Source organism: Mytilus galloprovincialis, chromosome 10 (assembly GCF_965363235.1).
Source record: "Mytilus galloprovincialis chromosome 10, xbMytGall1.hap1.1, whole genome shotgun sequence".
Classification (NCBI taxonomy): domain Eukaryota; kingdom Metazoa; phylum Mollusca; class Bivalvia; order Mytilida; family Mytilidae; genus Mytilus; species Mytilus galloprovincialis.
This window is the reverse complement of record NC_134847.1, coordinates 51077306-51097806: the sequence shown is the minus strand read 5'-3', so window position 1 is coordinate 51097806 and position 20501 is coordinate 51077306. Positions and strand designations below refer to the sequence as shown.

At 31.6% G+C, this 20501-nt stretch overlaps 2 protein-coding genes across 2 annotated transcripts; one reads left to right on the top strand and one right to left on the bottom strand.

The window, feature by feature from the left end:
• Window positions 1-2273: 2273 nt before the first annotated feature.
• On the bottom strand, window positions 2274-7353 carry LOC143047770 (small nuclear ribonucleoprotein E). Its single transcript, XM_076221019.1, has 5 exons — window positions 7172-7353; window positions 5432-5458; window positions 4710-4772; window positions 4265-4343; window positions 2274-2878 (listed from the first exon to the last, which is right to left on the bottom strand). Exons 1-5 carry the CDS (start codon window positions 7220-7222, stop codon window positions 2817-2819), a joined length of 282 nt encoding a protein of 93 aa, XP_076077134.1. The 5' UTR covers window positions 7223-7353; the 3' UTR covers window positions 2274-2816.
• A 4704-nt stretch (window positions 7354-12057) lies between these two features.
• On the top strand, window positions 12058-16952 carry LOC143047769 (phosducin-like protein 3). Its single transcript, XM_076221018.1, has 6 exons — window positions 12058-12187; window positions 13216-13348; window positions 13969-14059; window positions 14715-14858; window positions 15443-15651; window positions 16744-16952. The coding sequence occupies exons 1-6, from the start codon at window positions 12182-12184 to the stop codon at window positions 16881-16883; spliced, it is 723 nt and encodes a 240-aa protein (XP_076077133.1). The 5' UTR covers window positions 12058-12181; the 3' UTR covers window positions 16884-16952.
• Window positions 16953-20501: the final 3549 nt, after the last annotated feature.

Below are 20501 nucleotides of genomic sequence, written 5' to 3'. Positions count from 1 at the left end.
CTAGGACATCTCTTGAATTGTGTACAATTGTCTTTTCTGGGCCTCATATAGCTTTATACTATGCAGTATGGTTGGATTGATTCTTTGATGTTTTAAAAAATGCCAAAATTGGTACCCTAGTGCTATTTTATGGCAGTCAGTTTTGATTGTTGTAAGAAGTCGGAGTGATTTTTTTTCAATACAGCCTACTAGCCTATTGATCTTGCCATCCAATTTTTAATGCCCATTGACTAAGTTTAATCAATAACTCAATAAAACCCTAGGTATCTCTTGTTCAAATTTTTAGTATTAAAGGGTTATTCTAGGGAAAATGTATGGGAAGGTTAGACCACTTTTTTTTACCCGTCCACAAACTTTCTTTTTATTTGTAACAGAATTATTTGCTTCAACCCTTATTAAACACAGAAAAATCAAGAATGTGTCCGTAGTACATGGATGCTTCACTTGCACTATCATTTTTTTGTTCATTGTACTGTGAAATTGGGGTCAAAACTCTTAATTAGGCCACACCAATTTGATTCCTTGTTCGACGGACCAGCCCGCACATATTTTTTTCAAAACAGAATTTTTTTATTTTTTATATATTCCCGCTTCCCGCATCTGGAAATGTAATCATGTCCATTTCCCGCATCGTTTTTTTTTTGGTAAATATTATAAAAAGATATCAACATTTGTTTTTAAAATCACAGTCTAACCTGTATATAACGATTTTAAACATAAAAGCACCCCACCACACTTTGTAAATATCTGTGAGAATATTTGTTTCAGCATGAAACCTATTTATCCAAAGCGGGAGTGCTCCGTAACAAATTTATAACAGCGGATACCCGTAAAGAACAAAAAATTGGTTACTTTCCCCCTTACTTATATTTCCTATCAAAAAATATTCGTTGTTAGAATAAAGTACAAAGAACTTCTGAAGGATTTGCCTTCAACTGCAATTATATTGTATGCTGGCGAAACAAAACTATCCATAGCCGCTGCATGTTTATGCACCTGTCCTGATTGATTGAGGGGCCTGTCGTTCAGCAGTTATTGTTTGTTGCTGACTGCTGTTGTTCATTGGTATTTTCCCGTTTGGATATACATGATATATAAATTAGATTGTTGGTTTTCCTGTTCGAATTGTGTAAGCTAATATTTTTGGGGTCCTTTATAGCCTGCTGTTTGGTCTGTAGCAAAGCCCTGTGTAAAAGGCTGTACTTTGACCTGTGTTTGTTATTATCAGGTTGAGAACAACCCTCCCTCAGACAAGGGGTCAGTTTACTGATGTAGAAAAGAAAATAGAAATACCAAGGATTTGTATAGTTCTTCTATACAAAATCTTTGAAAACTGAGAATTTTGTACTCAAAAAGAGGAGAGTTGCATCATATTTTAAACAACTTTTTCTAAAAGAAGGGTCCACTTATTTTGAATAATATTAGACTGTTAAAGTAAATGTGTTAACTTGGTTAAAGTCCAGGAATATTACAAAATTCTTGGACATGTTTGACCATTTAATACCAGATAGATATATAGTTCTTTGAGAAAATATGAGCCCTTTTGTACAAACAAATATACTATAACTTATATTGATCCCTCATAAAACATGTAAAAGGGATATTTATAACATTAAGGGGTTGTCCCCAAACTGATTATGACTTGGATGGAGAACTGTCTCATTGTCAGTCACACATACATAGACCAGATTTAATTATTTCTTGGTGAACAGGGAAAAAATACTTCAGAAATTAAAGAAATGTCAAAGTACAAGTGATAAATCAAGCTTTAATATTGTCAAAACCTACTATTTTATGTTTACAAAAAAAAATTATAATCGCTCGCCTTTACTTTTCAAGCTTCGCCTCAAAAACTTGCAAATTAAATATTTTTTTATTAAAATTTTTTAAATCGCTCGCTCGCCCCAAATTTTGGAGTCCAAAAATCCGTAGAACAAGAAATTAAATTGGTGTGGCCTTAGGCATGAAAATTATCATAGGGAGCATGTGTACTAAGTTTCATTATGATTAGACTTCAACTTCATGAAAACCTGCATTGACAATTTTTTTTTACCTGAAGTGGGATAGACCGATGGACAAAGGAACAGACACACAGATGGAAAAAACAGAATGCCCTTTAGTAGGTGGGGCATAAAAATCATGTGATGTCCAACACTCATATTTTTATTGGAATAGCCATATCCAGGTATTTAATGTGTAAACTAATCATGCTGATTCAGCAGCAGCAAACATCTATCTATCATGTTTTTTTTATTTTCATTAATTACAACAAATTTAAGAGTAAATAAAATTTATTTTACAATGACATGATTGAAAAGACGACATGAGTAATAAAGAAAATGATAGGAATTCAACAGACAACTTCAAGTTAATTTGCAACATACCACAAAGTACAATGATAAGATAATGTTTTGTAATTGCCATCCATTCCCTAAATTAGTGTCCTGATTTTATAAAAAACTGGTACCAGATTTGCCATTAAATTAAAATTAACACCTTTATGCAGACATTGGGAAATGTATGCAAATTAAATTGAAGTGACCGGCAATGATGTTTTGATGTTATTGCAAAAAATTGATGTTTAGGAATATCTGCACTTTCTTAAGAGCTTTGAATACTTTTAAGAATAAAATCTAAAAAACAGATTTTGTAACAAAAATATAAAATTGGTATTTGTTGTCCCATTTGAAACTTAAAAGTTGTTGTGACACCGTTCTTCATGTAGTCACAAAGTCACAAAAATTTTACAACATTCTTCCAAACAATATGGAATCTCTCTGACTTGTTCCCTGTTAAGATATACATCCTACTGTTGATTACGTCTCAGTCTGTACTTGTTGGATTAATGTGATGTTATCTCCCTTAAGCATTATTCTTCCTGAAAAATAAAAAAAAACAAGGAATAGTAATATGCACATTTCCTACAGCACATTCAAGAGTGATTCACTGTGATAATACTTGATTTACAAACCAATCCTGCATAACATAACATATTGAATATTCAGTCTGTTCTACATAATAAACAGTTGTTGTTTTCTTATGTTGTACTTAAACACGACAAACATGTTTAACCCTGGAAATTCTTCAAGTGTCTGTCTTAAGCAAGTTATTCAATGGATGGTTGGTTTATTTCCTTCAAATTTGTTTTTCATTAATGGTATTGTATTGATGGCTATTTAGTTTTATTCGTTTTGTTTCACATTTTTTATGTCAGGGCCTTTTAAAGCTAAGGGAAGACATGATTTTTTCTCAATGTTGAATAATAATTGATTTTATCTCTTTATATGAACTATGTTGGATAGTTGCCTCACTGGCAATCATACCACATCTACTTACTATGGTGGATAGTTGCCTCACTGGCAATCATACCACATCTACTTACTATGGTGGATAGTTGCCTCACTGGCAATCATACCACATCTACTTACTATGGTGGATAGCTGTCTCACTGGCATTCATACCACATCTACTTACTATGGTGGATAGTTGCCTCACTGGCAATCATACCACATCTACTTACTATGGTGGATAGTTGCCTCACTGGCAATCATACCACATCTACTTACTATGGTGGATAGTTGCCTCACTGGCAATCATACCACATCTACTTACTATGGTGGATAGTTGCCTCACTGGCAATCATACCACATCTACTTATTTTTATACAGAAACACTGCAGTCAAATACCCACAATCACTAACTAAGAGATATTTTTGACTGAATCACTTTATGTAAATTATATTCACATATCTTATTTGGCATATGCAACATTTTTGGATTTTTCATGTTTATAAGGGGCACAGTTTTATCTGCTTTCACAATGTCTCTGTTTGAATCTGCACAGGTTTTCTTGGTACAACCAGAAACTTCTTGTAATCTATATAATTGTGTTTATTGTGTTGAATGATGAAGTTCAGGTGTGATTATGACCTGTGTTTATATAAAATCCCACCGTTAAGTTGTGTGCCGGAGAGAGTCTAAACTTACAGATTGGGTAACAGGTACTATCATGTGACTATAGGTATCAGTATCAGATTCCACCTGTACTTGTTAATTATTGGTAATATTAATTGTGTGGATAACAAAAAAGACCTTGAATGACGAATTTCTAATCCATTGTACTATATAAGTTACATATAAAGTTTAATTCTTTGATTTGTCTTTTTTACTTCATTCAAGCTAACAAATTTGACCTACTTATTTAAGTAGTATAGATTTATCTTTTAAAATTATACCCAAGTATTAACAACAAACCAGGCCTTACCAAGTGTTTTTCTGTTCTTTGTCTTCATGTGAACTTCTTCTGCTTCATCTAATACCAAATTCATATATTCATCAAAACCCTGAAATGACAAAAATATGCTTGTATATTTCATAGATCAGAAAATTGAAATTTTTAAAGTCTTAATATGAAATAACTGTGTATATGTAAAAAAAAAGATGTGGTATGATTGCCAATGAGACAACTCTCCACAAGAGACTAAATGACACAGAAATTAACAACTTTAGGTCACTGTAGGGCTAATCATATACTGGTAGTAACTTATCTAATCATTGACTCCATTCCTTTAAAATTAAATAATCAAATGCAAGGTTTAATGTTACTTTACCACATATTTACATTGAAATCAAATACCAGATTATTTTTTTTAAACAGCCAATTTAATCAATGAATGATTGGCTTTTTCATAATAAAGATATAATCTTACCACAATACATCCTTCTATTCTGAGGTTTGTCTGTTCATACAGCCATACTGAGATCCTGGATCTCTGTTAATACAAAAAGTAATCAGTAAGAAAAAAAGTCAAATATTTCAAAAGCAAAATCAAAATTCAATGATTAAGTGTGCATTTCTTTCTAACAAAACAATGTGTGGCATCTGTTGCTGTTTTCTATAAGCTACAAAAGTAGAAACAAATACATCGTTTAATCAATGTTAACTGACCCTGTTTGAACTTGCAATAACGCATGCACATGTTATTGGTAAACAGACTTTTACAAACGTAGAAACAAATACATTGGTTAATCAGGGTGAAGTTATAAACAAATTTGTCCTTTGTTCTAACAAACGATGAACGACAAACTGTAGACGCATATCTAGAGTGCATAATTTGTAAACGTATGTTAGAAACAAATGATCAAACCATGTGCACACTTTGCCGTTTGCATCGTTTGTGTTAAGAGAGAAATGCACCCTTGAACATTATCTTATTTGGATTCAAGAGATGAACCATCTTTTCTTTTGGAAGTTGTTAATAATGGAACATTTAAAAAACCGAGTTTGAAACAAAATGCTAATCTATAAAGCTTCCCTTTTGTCTGTCTGAATACAACATACAAAGATGTTTGACTTTTGTTATGCTTTGAATAAGATTTATTAGTAAAAGGAAAATTAATTTCAACAATTTATCAGAATTTATATACTTACATTTTGTAGATATCTAAAAATCAAGTTCTGTGTAACAGTTAAGGAAAATACTCTTTTCTATTAATACATTCATAGTTTAAACATATTTATTTAAAGTGGATACATTCATGACATTATAAGTAGAAGTGAGTACAGTGCATGTATAATTATACCTTTATCATTCAAAGAAACAACCTTTTAAAAGGCTTTAACTAACATGAATAACATGACAGAATATTGCATGTTTTTAAACAATTTTTTTATAGATTTATAGGAATCATTGTGTGAAAAGCCTAACAAGTAATTATATAAATATATACATAAGGTTGGTCTGCAATTAGCAAAAAATATAGCTGGTCTTTCATTTTTTTAAAATTAATACTCAATTTGAAACAGACATAATGATGGAAAACATTTGAATATATAATATAAAATACACAAAGAATCATTATTGAGACATAAAAGTATGTATGCAGCTGTATGTATGGTATGTATGGTTAGCTAGGGATTCCTTTTTAAATATCTACAGGTTTGTAGGTCCTTCTAAAAGACTTCTTTATATAATGTATATTTCAAAATTGAATTATTTTGATCAGGTTTATATATTTATCATGTTTATTATAAACATGATCAAAATTTTTGAAATATATAGATAAAAATCTGTGTTTTACAAAATTGAACGTGATGACTGGGAATCCATAACTATTTGACCGTAATAGCTTATAGTCGCCGTCAGCTGAAATTCGTAGCGGTTATCGGTAAAATTAATCTAAACTATCAATCGCGTTCACTCGAGATATAGTTTTTCACATTCCATTCATAAATCGCAAAAGAAAAACCACTACTGACCTACCTTTTAAGTGATCGCACTGTAATAATCCTGACCTTCACATTTTCCAGAATGTTTTCCATTGTAATTCCGCCATCTTCGTTTCTATGAGGATCATTTGTTTACATATGACATTCGTCATTTACGCAGTTTCCTGAAATGTTCTTTTCATTGATGTGATAAGGTTTCCCGCGCTTTATGCAAATTTTATGAAATTGAACTCCACGGAAACACTTCCGGTAAAAACAATGGCGGATTCCACCATTCAAAATCGTCTATGAAAATGTGAAGGTCAGGATTATCACAGTGCAATCACTTAAAAGGTAGGTCAGTAGTGGTTTTTCTTTTTGCGATTTATGAATGGAATGTGAAAAACTATATCTCGAGTGAACGAGATTGATAGTTTAGATTATTTTTACCGATAACCGCTACGAATTTCAGCTGACGGCGACTATAGTTTTGATTGCAAAATTGGCATCTATGATGATTTGACAAACTACCGAAACAGTTAAACAATCAAACAAATTACAAAAGGAAATTGGCGGACCCGGAGAATTTGTTTGCAATCAGGACTGATTTGTTTTTGCTAGTCTGTTTTCCACTGCACAGGATAGTCTGCTTTGTGAGTTGTTTTGTAAATTTGAGCCCAATTGACGTGTAAACACAGCCATGTTTTTCATTTGTTTTCTTATGCAAATCCTTTCGTTATTTAAAAGCGTAATTCGTCTGAATTATCAATCTTTGTGAGTCATTGTAGCAGGAGATGTAGTGTGTTGTCTGTACAGTCAGTTTGATTTTTTAACGTTCGTATAACGGACGTTTTGTACACAACCACAGTTGTTGACTGGATGTAAATACATGTTGACTGTTGTGGTTTACATAAAACTATGAAATCTCATGGCGATTGCTTTCATTAATTTGAAAAAGGATACAATAGGTTGTACCATAACCTTCTGAACTTTCTGTCCTCCTTTGTATGCCATCGTTAGAGGCTTCCAAAAAATTTGCTATAATAGCACGTTGTGAAAATGGCGGCGAATAATATTCGACTGATCCTGCAGACCGACGAAAATGTCAGATTTAATGTGACCATAGCAAGAAACGAACCACGCTAAAGAGGAACCAGTTAGTGTGAGGTTCCGACGGGAGAATTTTTAAAATTCAGACAAAATAAGTATTACATTTCTGTATACCGCACTACAACATTGAACATAATAATATAAAAATTAGATAATAATTATAATAAAAATTAATAATAAGATTATCATCCGTTCTAGTAGTCAACAAGTCTCACTTCAAACTTGGCCAACCTTTTTTTTAAAACCTCAAGAGCAATCACAAAAATAAAAGTAATGAAAAAATAAAAAACAGAAATGAACTAGAGGTACTGCGAGCCAGCATTATAACTAATAAATTATACACAAAGCGTAATGCAAATTGTATGACCTGCCAAGGGGACCCCAGAATTTCCGTTACATATAACACGAGGATACTGTTATATATTTTTTTTTCTTTTGGAACTTATTTTATAAATCAAGGACGTATAACTAACGTCTAATATACGTCCTTGTATAAATGAACTTCTATTCCGGCCGTGAAAGTGATTATCTCAGATATGTCATGATAACCTTCTTCTTCCAGTAATCGGTCACTGTCAACTGGTTGACTAACCTGCCACATTTATGGAGTGCGCGCATGAATTTTTTTAGGTGAAATTTATATACAGATGCTGAGACTACTATAACTATGTGTTATAGTATAGTAGTCTCAGACAGATGCAAATAAAAACATGTCAACTATTTTTTCCTACAAAACGGGGAGGTTGCCCCCCCCCCCCACCCCCCCCCCCCCCAAAAAAAATAAATCCGCCCGTCTCAGTGATAACGTTACGTCCTTTAGTATACCAGAGACATACATTATGTTATGTCTCTGAATATACTATAAACGGCATATAGATAATGCCGATTTAGGAGAATTAGAAATGCTATAATGATAGGCACCCAAATATAAAGGAAACATGCTTTTTGGTGAACCTTTCAAATAATTCTAAAGAATTTAAAGAAAAAATAGGTGGTGCATATTTTTCGTCGGAGTTCGGTAATTTTGTTACTTTACTTTTTGTGCAATACCACTTTATTGATATCTAATCAAGGTTGAGAGAATTTTAAAAGTTGAAATAAGAAATTTAAGAAAACTGCTTTCGGATACAAACTACTGATTTAACTCAAAATAACGACTCGACAAAGACAGCAATTTAGTAAGAGATCAAACCCCTAAAATAATATGGGACCCGAAAACATATTATATGTAGGAGACGGACAATGGCATTGTAATATAAAGATTCTGAGCAAGATTCAATGATATGTTAATGATAAAGGGTTTAACAGGAGTAACGGGGAGAAAGTTTGCCTTCTGTATAGTGTGCAGATATATGGTTAAGTCAAAATGGCATTCAAACTGAGATCATTCAGATATTTTAGAAGATGAAATGAAATAGGAGGTGCAAAATACTGCAGACATCATATACGTTCAGGTTTTCACATCCAATCTTTTAGTAGTTATATTCTTTACAAATTAAGCACAAAAATGTCGGCATTCACCTCATTTTAGCAAAAGATTTAAACAGACTTAGTCAATATACAATTATAGCCTTTGTATGAGGTCGATACGAGGTTATATCGACCTAAGAGAAGCATATTGACTGAGGACGAAGTCCGAGGTCGATATGCTTCTCTAGGTCGATATAACATCGTATTGACCTTAACCAAAGGCTATATATATACATTACAATTGTTATATTATTAATCAACAACTATTGCATGAACAATATAAATATGGGGATTTCTAGAATGCATTTTTAGTGACATGCTGTATGCCTGTGCAATATGCTGTTTTTGACCTACGAAAACTAAACACAACAGTATTGGCGTGCAAACTGAGTAAATACAAATGTTCATGTGATCATGCAAGTTTTAACGAATCACAAATCCTTAAAAATATTCAACTAATAATATTAAGGGATATAGTTACGATACTGTTGTCAGGTGATTAAAGATGGCATATTTTCGCTTTAATATTGGTTCACTTAAAGGGTCTCCTCATTTGAAATAATATAGGGTTATTGCATGAATATTGTCCCGAGTAGAACTTTATACTGCACGAGCTTGCGAGTGCAATATATGTTCTACGAGGGACAATATTCCCCAATATTCATGCAATAACCCTTTTATTGTATAGCAATATAATATTTGAAAGTAAAACTTAGTTTAAACTAAGATTTTGTCGTTGATGACGTCATGAATTTTGAAGATTTATTGCACTAGTGCAATATTGGAATTTATTGCACGCTAACTTTTGGTTACTTTCTGTTGGAAATATTATATTGCTATGCAATAATATACAATTACTGTCTCTTGATGAGGTAAATGTGTGGTTTTGTTGACTTTTGAAGAAAAAAAAAAACTCATATTCACTGAGGCCAACGACCGAAGTGAATGTTACTAGGGTTTTAAAAAATCAATTAAACCACATAGTTTACCGAAACAAAAGATCGTCATTATTTTATTCCATGTTCTGAGAGAAAAAAAATGTGTGTAAAAAAACAATTTTTTACCAAAACTAACTAAACGTAAAATATTGTATCGCTATACGCAAATGCACGCGACGTTTTGAGCGGTGAATATACATTTCCGCAGGTGAATATGTTTATTTGAAAACCCAATTCATGAAGTTCTATCAATATGGAATAAACACATTTGCTCTTAAACTAGTTGTTGGCATATGATACGGGTTATGTTCTTCTCATATATTTTAGAATGGTATGATACTTAACCACTAACGGAAGGAATTGTGCTTGATATTTATATGATGAAGCACAGGCACCAGTCTCAGAATAAAATATTCCTATATACCTTAATCATGTTTAATATAACACTATTAAGGTATATATCACAGTGCCTGTGTTACAAACACCGGTTTTTCTTTATAAATCATTTAATTATGATAAAAAAATGTATGATTTCCAAAGAATTGTTGTCCATACAAACGCAAAACACATTTATTTGATCTTGTGTAGCAAAGATATTCTAGATGGTTTGTTTTTTTACTAAACTTCGCTTGAATTAATGTATTGAAACAGAAAAGTTAAGTTTGTCCGTCCATTCCCGGAAAAGAAATGCCAAAGAAACCGAAATGTCCAGTAAATTGCTAAAATATCTACCCTTTATATCTCTTAAAGTAGCACATTCGGGTAGATGTTTTTTTACAGTTGAATTGACAAGGTAAAAAAGCTTAGAATTGTATATAAACTTTCGTCAAAATTCACTGTGGGAACAAAACTTTATTGTATGCCCCGTTTGCCAAGTTCGTGTGGATGTATAGCATTGACATGACCATGGTAATTCAAGTGGTAACCATACATTATAAACAGGTCAAATACATACTTTTGAACTTTGGTGGATCGCAAAATTTGTCTCATTTGCAATCACACCACTTCTCCTGATTTTCATATTAAATGTTAAAGAAATCAAGACTCTGGTGTTTTACTCTAAGGGATGTGAACTGAATCATACTGTTTAAAGTTGTTTTTTTTTCTGGTTGCTGATAAGTCAAACCTTTACCAACTGTCCTACAGGATTGATCGTTCATAAACATTTGAACTCACAACATGATCAATGCGACTCTCGCTATTTTTGAGCTCATTATATTTCCGAGGTTTTCGTGGTTTGCTGTCTGCCAATTTTCATTTCATTTTCGTTTTTAAATCAAATTAACATAAATCTTAATTTTTGTTTTTTTTTTAAGTCCAATTTGAAGTATTTGACAGTTAGTCATGACGGAATCAGAGTTGCTCCTTGCCGAAGACTAGCTGTATGGTAGATAGATGCTTTATATTCTCTAAAAACTAAAAGAATGTTGACAGGGAAATTACAATATGAATAGAGTCAAATACGCTGAATAAAAAGACGTTGATGTAAACAGCTGCAGTTAGTACGATAATGTAGAATGAAATATAACTGCATGAACATCATAATGACACAATGTAAACTAAATACGAAGAAAACCTCGAGAAGAAAACTGACCAACTGTTGTTAAACCGCGGCCTGGCTACCTTTACGCCGTTTAAAAAGTTACAAAAGAGAAAAATTGTTTTTATTTATATCAATATTTGAAGAAATTTTACCCCTAATTAAGTTCCGACTACCAATTTAAGGATCGAAAACCTGCTCTGGTTATGTTAACCTAAGGATAAACACTGGTATGACTATCTTATGTCCCAGATTTAGGATTTGTGTACACAGTGGCGGACCTAGTGGGGGCTCTGGGGATTGGAACCCTACCTTTTTTGGACGATCAATGCATTTGAATGGGGACTTATAGTTGGAACCCCCATTTATCCTTTCCTTACTCTGAACCACATGCAGTTTACTCATGATAAAAAATACCATAAATAAGTTGAAATTGGGTACGAATAATCGCTAATAAATAAAATTATCTGGGATTATCTGTACATCCTTGATTTATAGTCCTAGGTAAGCTTAAAAGTATTTATTTATGTCAAAATGTACACGAATTATAGTTTAAATCACCGCAAGAAGTTGTTTACCGTGGATACTGCTTTTTCGATTTTATCAGTTAAGCTGATTTCCACGTAAAAAAAATATAGAAATTTATTTTACATTAGAGTTCACAAAAATGATAGAAATTTAAAGATACAATATTTCTGGGAACAGTATATATCTAATATATAAGTTCCTGAATATTTCGAGCACTTGCTTAATTGTAATCAATCCGGAAATAAAAACCTGATCCGAGCCGATATTTACATTTCCTTATATGGTAATATTGAGGACTTCCTGTTTATCAACCGATCCATGTGTGAAATATCATATGAGTAACAGTTTCCAGAAGCTCTGATATCATTCCAAGCTTAAAATATAAACATGGACGTAAGTTATTTAATATGGCGTTACTTATAATGTTTGAAAATAACTTTTTACATAATTAATTTTGAGAAATCTCGATCACTGTATCTGTAATCGTAGTTCTGCCAATCAAGGCACACCTCCATTCACACAGAGGAAAATGTCAATACGCAATATAACACAATACAACGCGCATCACTGAAAATTGTCAAAAATTATGATGAAGTCTGTAGTTTATCTGCTTTTCAAATAGTAAAATTTGCATATAATTTCAATTGACATCAGGAAATGGGCCTCTCTGTAGTTACTTGAGCGGATTCAGGCATTTTCAAAAATGTGGGTTCCTGACATCGGATGAAAAAAGAGGGGGAGGGGAATGTTCCAACTACATGTATATGTGCCCATAATTTCAAATGCATTGAGTGTCCCAAAAAAGGGGTTCCCCCCAGAACCCTCCTCATGGAACCACCATTGTCTTAAGTATAAGATGAATAAGCCTAGAAATTGTACCTGTGACCAGAACTATACCTTGGGCTGTTTTCTACTCTTTTGGTTATGTTGTTGTGTACATGTAGGTCTCTGTTTTCATTTTCCATTTTAGATTTATCTTTTATTATTTATATGCAAATACATGTGATTCACAAATCTTGGAAATATGTACATGTAGCATGGTAAGTGACAAAATGAGTGATGGGTTTACGTTTGATATTTTAGAATCGACAGCTGGGTGTCAGTCTGACTGGTGTAACCCATTCTTATTAGAAAATACCTGACTGTAAGATACACAACATTGTATGTTTATATTACAATAACATTTACCAATTCTTTTGAACCCAAAGATGCATCAAGGTTTTAATTTTATCTATGTCAAAATACTGAGCTTTAGACTCAACTGAAGGATACATCTAGTAAGCTATCTCATGTATTTGCACCACTGTTTCACAACATGTACATTGTAGCTTAAGAAGGCCTTATGTACACTGTGAGATATTATGGATTGCACATACTGTTATTATATGTATACATTGTATTCATGAAATATTATATTTTAGGACCCAAATGCAGATACACAGTGGAATGATATTCTCCGACAGAAAGGAATTCTTCCACCAAAAGAAGAGAAAGAAATCACAGAGGATGATATCATTAGTATGGTAGAAAACACAATAGATGAAAAATCACATGGTAAAATTTCTTAGTAATCTGATCCATTTATATCAAATGCATTTATACACATTCAATTTATCTCATGGTCATTTGGAACCAAACTTGGCCATTACATGTATGTCAAAAAGAACAACTGTTCTCCCCCGGGCCTTTTAGTATCATGTTAATGTGATGCTATATATATATCTGAAGTGGTTTTCTTATAGATTATGTTATGGTATGATTGCCAATCAGACAATGAAACATATTATTCTGATATACGACTACCTTTAAGTATGTCATGAATGTTATAATTCAAATCTGAAAAGTGAGACATTTTTGTGGACTTGAGTTTGACAGCCACTGACATTAGACAATACTTTATTAAGATAGTGTAAGAAAATAATTGTAACTTACAAAAATGTACTGTTAATTAATTAAGCATTTAAGAAAAATAAACAATATAACATATTGTATTAAAAAGGATCAGCTGATCACCTTTTCAAAATCTAGAGGACTGTTTGTAATCTCATTGTTCGTACACCAAAATGAAAATAACATTTTGTCATTGGTTGAATTTCTTTTGTTAATCACGTTTTAAAACAATCACAACTTTTGAAAATGTTACCCAGGATGCATTCTGAATTTGTTTATTATAGGTAAAGCATTTGATGACATGACTTTAGATGAATTGAATGAAAAAGAGGATGATATTGATGAAGAAGAAGAAAGAATTTTTGAAGCATACAGGTAAGATTTTCCTAGCCAATTCTTGTGGACTCATGTTTATTTCTAAAACACAAGTTTGTGTTAACTATTATTTCATTCAATTTTATAATTGGTTGATAATTCATCAGATCGACATGTACATTGTAGCATGCAAAGACTAACAAAAATTGTGAAAAAGCACAGGATTCTCACTAAGGCAAGTCCATGAGTCCTGAACTCATGAACATCTGTCTGGACTCACAATTAAATAAGTCAAAAGATGCATCAAGATTGATTTTTTTTGTATAAACTGAACACACATATCAATATCATTTTACAGCATAAGTTTGAAAGTAATCTGTATTTAATGTCTTTTCATAGCTTTATTTATAGGTCATCATGGACATGGAGACTAAAATATATAAATTATATAAGATATTTTCTTCTTACCTAAAGGACTCACCATGGCCAAAAATCTTCAATTTAGGTATCTAAAAACATTTAATGTACTTAAAGCTTGTTCAAAGCAAATTTCAGTTATGTAATAAACCATGTTTTTTCAGACTTAAGTATCAGTCAAGACACGTACATCACTAACATCAGATTTACTATAAAAACATCATACCTGATTGCTAGACAACAAGTCTTATCATGTTCTATAATTAATTCAGTCATTAAATTCATTTTTATATCACAGGAGACAAAGAATGGCAGAAATGAGGGAAGCCAGTATGAAAGCCAAATTTGGATGTGTCAAAGAAATATCAAAAGTAGATTATGTAACAGAAGTTAACCAAGCAGGGGAAGGTGTATGGGTAGTTTTACATGTGTATAAAAATGAGTAAGTAATTTTTAAACACAGATTTGTAAAATTAATTTTGAAATTCATTGTAATGACATAAATGTGTTACCGTACTTAAAAACACAAAAAATTTAAAGATTAGAAAATATTACATGAATTTATCCAAAGTGACATATATAGAAAGTAGTTTCTAAACTATTATAGATCTAAGACCGGTCTTCAACATGGAGCTTTGGCTCACACCAAATAGCAAGCTTTTAAGGACCCCAAAATGACAAGTGAAAACCAATTCAAACAGGAAAACCAACGGTCTAATCTATATACAACACAAAAAACAGTTACACTTAGAACTACATCAACAAATGACAACCACTGGACAACAGGTTCCTAGACAAAGGTATTAATGGTGACTATATATTATATAAAGGTTTGAGTACCCTATGACTATACTTTCAAATAAAAAAAAAACATATTGCAAAAAGCAGAAATATAAACTCAACTGTGCAAGTTTGTAGCAGATTGACAAGTTGAAAAGTAAATCAATTTCTTTTGAGTGAATAGTCAAACTGTGTATATAAAATAGCCTATAGGTGAGATAATATATGTTTCATTTTCTTTTTCAGTATTCCTTTATGTAAGTTAATCAATCAACATATCATGAACTTAGCGGGGAAATTCCCTGAAGTTAAATTTTTGAGAAGTGTATCATCTGTGTGCATTCCTAATTATCCAGACAAAAACTTACCAACAATATTTGTGTATTATGAAGGAGATATGAAGAAACAGTTTATAGGACCACATGAATTTGGTGGAATGAATTTTACGCAAGATGGTAGGTCATGATATATAACTTATGCAGAGTGTTAGATTATAAAGGCCTTTTAATGCCAAAAATAGCTGTGATGTTTTAGAAGGTTCAAACCGTAGATATATGAAAAAAAGTATTTAACTTGGAATATTTAAACTTTCTAGCTAGTTTTGCAGTAGTTTCAGTTAGTAGGAACCAATTATATATGTTTATTACATTGGTTGACATGAATTACATTGATTTCCCAGTGAAATAAGAACCGATAATCTCACATGTGAAATAAATGTGGTTATTTCACTCATCTGACGTCATACAACAATAGGTGTTTCCAAGACGTCGATTAACAAAATCAAATATCTACCAAACATGCCAAAAGACAATTCTCTCAGAATCCAAGAAATTGAGTACCAACAAAAAAAAATCAGCCCCCAGTAGTGCATTGATCATAACATTCAATAATCCTATCCATGAACATTTCCAGAAATTTATGAATGAAATGTATGCTCAGATCTTCAAGTCACAAAATGATGTTATACTTGTCAAGAAAATAACATTACTTTTGCAAGGTGCAAGAATTTAATATCTGTTCTAAAATGAAAATGGGGAATGTGTCAAATAGACTACAACCCAATAGTAAAATATGAGTTTAGATAATATTCCTAAAGTATTGAACATATATAGAAATTCTAGCTTGGAAACACACTCCATTATCTTGTATATTATAAGAGCTTAAACTTGAAGCACAGGTGATCTCCACATGGCACGAAAGACATTAAAGTCATCTTAAAATTTTGGAGTTGTCTTCCTTTGTCTAGTATTCCAATGGAATCAACTACAACCAATGCTTTATAATATTACTTCCCACTGATAGATTGATGAATATTCTAAGAAAGTTGCAGTAAATTCTGAGTATGGATTTCTGATGGAAAACAGTTACTAGAGTGTAGACATACAACAAAGTAAACAAACATCTTTTGAAGAAATGAAATATAAAGTTTTTCATGGAAGTTACATTCTCTGAATGGTATCACAAAATAATCATTATTAGTATAAAACATGTATTGGAAAAAAAGTTAATAAAATTATATAAATAAATTTGTATATATTTTTTTTCAGAATTAGAATGGAACCTATCAAAAATTGGTACAGTAAAAACAGAATTAGAAGAACCACCTAAAAAATCAATATCAGATGTAATGGACCGTGCAATGAAAGAAAATACAATAGACGATTGTGATGATGACAATGATTGGTGATAATTACTATCATTTATGTATATAACCTATGTATTTATTGTAAATAAACATATTTTTATCATCATTTAACTGTGTAGTTTGAAATCTGGCATACAAAATTTGGACTAGGATCTACATCTTACTAAAGTTATTTCCCTTTAGCACATTTGTGCTAAAAAAAATCAATATTCAATGTATTATTATAAGGAAGAACTGAATTATGCTGTTTACTTTTAACTTTTTTTTTTGTTTAACTTTTTTATACAATATAAAGACAATATAAAAAAATATAAAAACTTATAACAGTCCCATTGTATAAAAATAAGATTTGATATGGTTGTCAACAAGACAAATGCCCATCTGAGACTGAATGATGTAGATGTTGGCAATGGATGTCTAATAATGTGACCTTCATAGATGAAGGGGAGCATTTCATTCAAACTTCTTAAACTGTCCTGTCAAGTTTCATTTATTTTTGTTACTGGTAATTTAATTTTTTGTGTTAAATTTTGCATTATTTAGGTATGTTGTGGTTCATTGTTGTTTGCTTATTTTTACGGTTCTTAATCATGTCTTTTCTGATGCAAGAAGTTATTAGTGTACGACCAGAAATAAATAAAAAAAGTATCAAATATTGAACTCATTGAAATTTTTCACCTGCTTTACAAATCATTGATATTATGTTGATAGTTCTAACTATAAAACTGTACTACAACTACACATAAACTTAATATGATCCAAGAAGATGAGGTCAAGGTTATATAAACCATGCTAGAAATACATGTACCGGTACACATTACAATCATTTAATACATTAAATATAGTTGACCTATTGCTTATAGTTTCTAAGAAACAGAAAATGAGGTCAAGGTCAGATGATCCATGTCAGGCAGACTTGTACAGCTTATAATTCTTCCATACAACAAATATAGTTGACCTATTGCTAATAGTTGAAGAAAAACAGACAAAACAAACAAACTAAACACTGGACAATTAACTGTGAAATTGAGATCAAGGGCAAATAAAACCCTAGAGCCTGACATGTACAACCTAAAATATTTCCATACACCAAATTTAGTAAACCTATTGCATACAGTATAAGAACAGACCAAAACACAAAAGCTTAACTTTAATCACTGAACCATGAAAATGAGGTCAAGGTCAGAAGACACCTGCCAGTTGGACATGTACACCTTACAATCCTTATATTCACCAAATATACTAGATCTATTGCTTAAAGTATCTGAGATATGGACTTGACCACCAAAACTTAACCTTGTTCACTGATCCAAGAAATGAGTTCAAGTGAAAACTGTCTAATGGTCATGAGGACCTTGCAAGCTATGCACAAACCAAATATAGTTATATCCTATAACTCATAATAAGAGAGAAATTAAACATTATAAAAAATCTTAACTTTTTTCAAGAAATCACTGAACCATGAAAATGAGGTAAAGGACAATGGACATGTGATAAACAGAAACTTTGTAACATGAGGCAACTATATACAAAATACAGAGCATCCAGGTCTTCCACCTTCTAAAATATTTAAAAGCTTTTAAGAAGTTAGCTAATGCTGCAGTAGTAGCTGCTCTAGTAGCCGCTGCGGGTTAGCTATCCCTATGTCGAGCTTTCTGTAACAAAGTCACAAGCTCGACAAAAATGATCAGGCACACCTTACATAGACTGCCATTAATTGTAGCAAATAGGAATTTTCTTGGTGTAGGACATATTCTACATTGATTTATACAAGTAGATTTTAAATTAATGTATCTTTTTACAGGTTGACTGTTTTCTAGTGATAATGTTTAGGGCTGAAAAATTTGTTTGGTGTTGGGGAGACAGTCCCACTCAAAAGAATCTTTAAATTGTGATTGTTTATGAAAACCTTGATTTCGAAAACAACTAATTAGACAACTCAACTATCAAGGCCCTTAAAGCTTTAATTTTTTTGTATTTCTCTGTAAATATATGAGTGCATCTTGTATAAACAAAAGGCTTCAGTAGCTGATAGTCTCTGTGAATTTTGAAACATGGCATGGATTTTTTTCAAAGTTGAAGGCCACTTGCTTACATCCACATTATTTGACCTTTGGTGGATTGTTGTCTAATTGGCAATCATATCGCATCTCCTGATTTTTTTTTTTTTAAAGATTATATCAGTATCAAAGCAGGTAACAATCTTTTCAAAGAAATGAACATCATAATCAATAGTTTTTATTCTCATTTTGTAAAAATATATAAACTGATAACAAATTTTTGATAAACATATAATTCTATAAATAAATATTTTGATCACAGTTTGAAAGATGCAAAAGGACGGAATAAAAAATCTATTGTATAAAAGGCAGAAATAAAAAATATATTTACCTAACCCAATAAACACATATGTAAATGTTTCTATAAAAAATTATTGCAAGAAAGAGATAAACAATATAATGAGCATAAAAAAGAGAGTTTAATATGTATAATGGATTAAGACATTGCTTAAGACACTGTTATGGAAAACCACTCTATTTGTCCTACATTTTTTTTAATATATTTCCTCAATTTTATTAACACTAGAACACACCCGCGAAATCGTGGGCATTCCGAGCGGAGTTAAAAGTATGTAAAGTGTTGTTAGAAGTTTTATACCTCCTCCTTCATTTTCAAAATTCCCAATTTTTGGTTTTCTATCAATTTCAATATGAACATACATTTAGTATGTTATGAACATTTAAGTAAGGAGCCTGTAGTTCAGTGGTTGTCGTTTGTTTGTGTGTTACATATTTGTTTTTCGTTCCTTTTTTTTTTGTACATAAATAAGGCCGCTAGTTTTCTCGTTTGAATTTTTTTACATCGTCATTTCGGGGCCTTTTAAAGCTGAGTATGCGGTATGGGCTTTGCTCGTTGTTGAAGGCCGTACGGTGACCTATAGTCGTAAATTTCTGTGTCATTTTGGTCTCTTGTGGAGAGTTGTCTCAACATGGCAATCATACCACATCTTTTTTTTTTTGTTATCAATGAATTTTGTAAAATATTTAATGAATGGAGAATTTCAGAAAAGGTATCAAAAGTTCACATGAATAATTTTAGCGCTTATCTGTATATTACTATATAAATAAAGTGTATTTACTTTCAATTCTTAGTTTAGTAATCGATCCATGGTGGTCAATTGACATAGTATACAGACCCTCTCCATTTAATAAACTCTGAACAGAATTAAAATACACTTTATTCGTACTATTTGTTTGTTCAAAGTATACAGAAAAACGCAAACCGGAAGTATAATCTGACTTAAAATTTCATCCAATGACGGGACAATATCCGGATGCCTTTTTTCTCGTTTTTCTCCCAAAATAACTCAATCTGAATAATCATATGAATGGATGACAAATGCGACTATGCACTGTACATATAGGACACAGAGTCGTGTTGATTAATTTATTGTGGAAAGAAGAGAAGCGACACCAAAAATGAGGTCTTCTCGTTTAATAGTATAGATAATTATAATTTATGTCCTTTTCCAAACTTAATTTTTAATTGAGAGATTTATTTCCACTTTCATCAAAAATATATTTATATATATCGATAAAAAATATTGCATTAACAGTTTTACAAGAGAATGAGCATAAAAAATAGAGTTAAAATATGTGA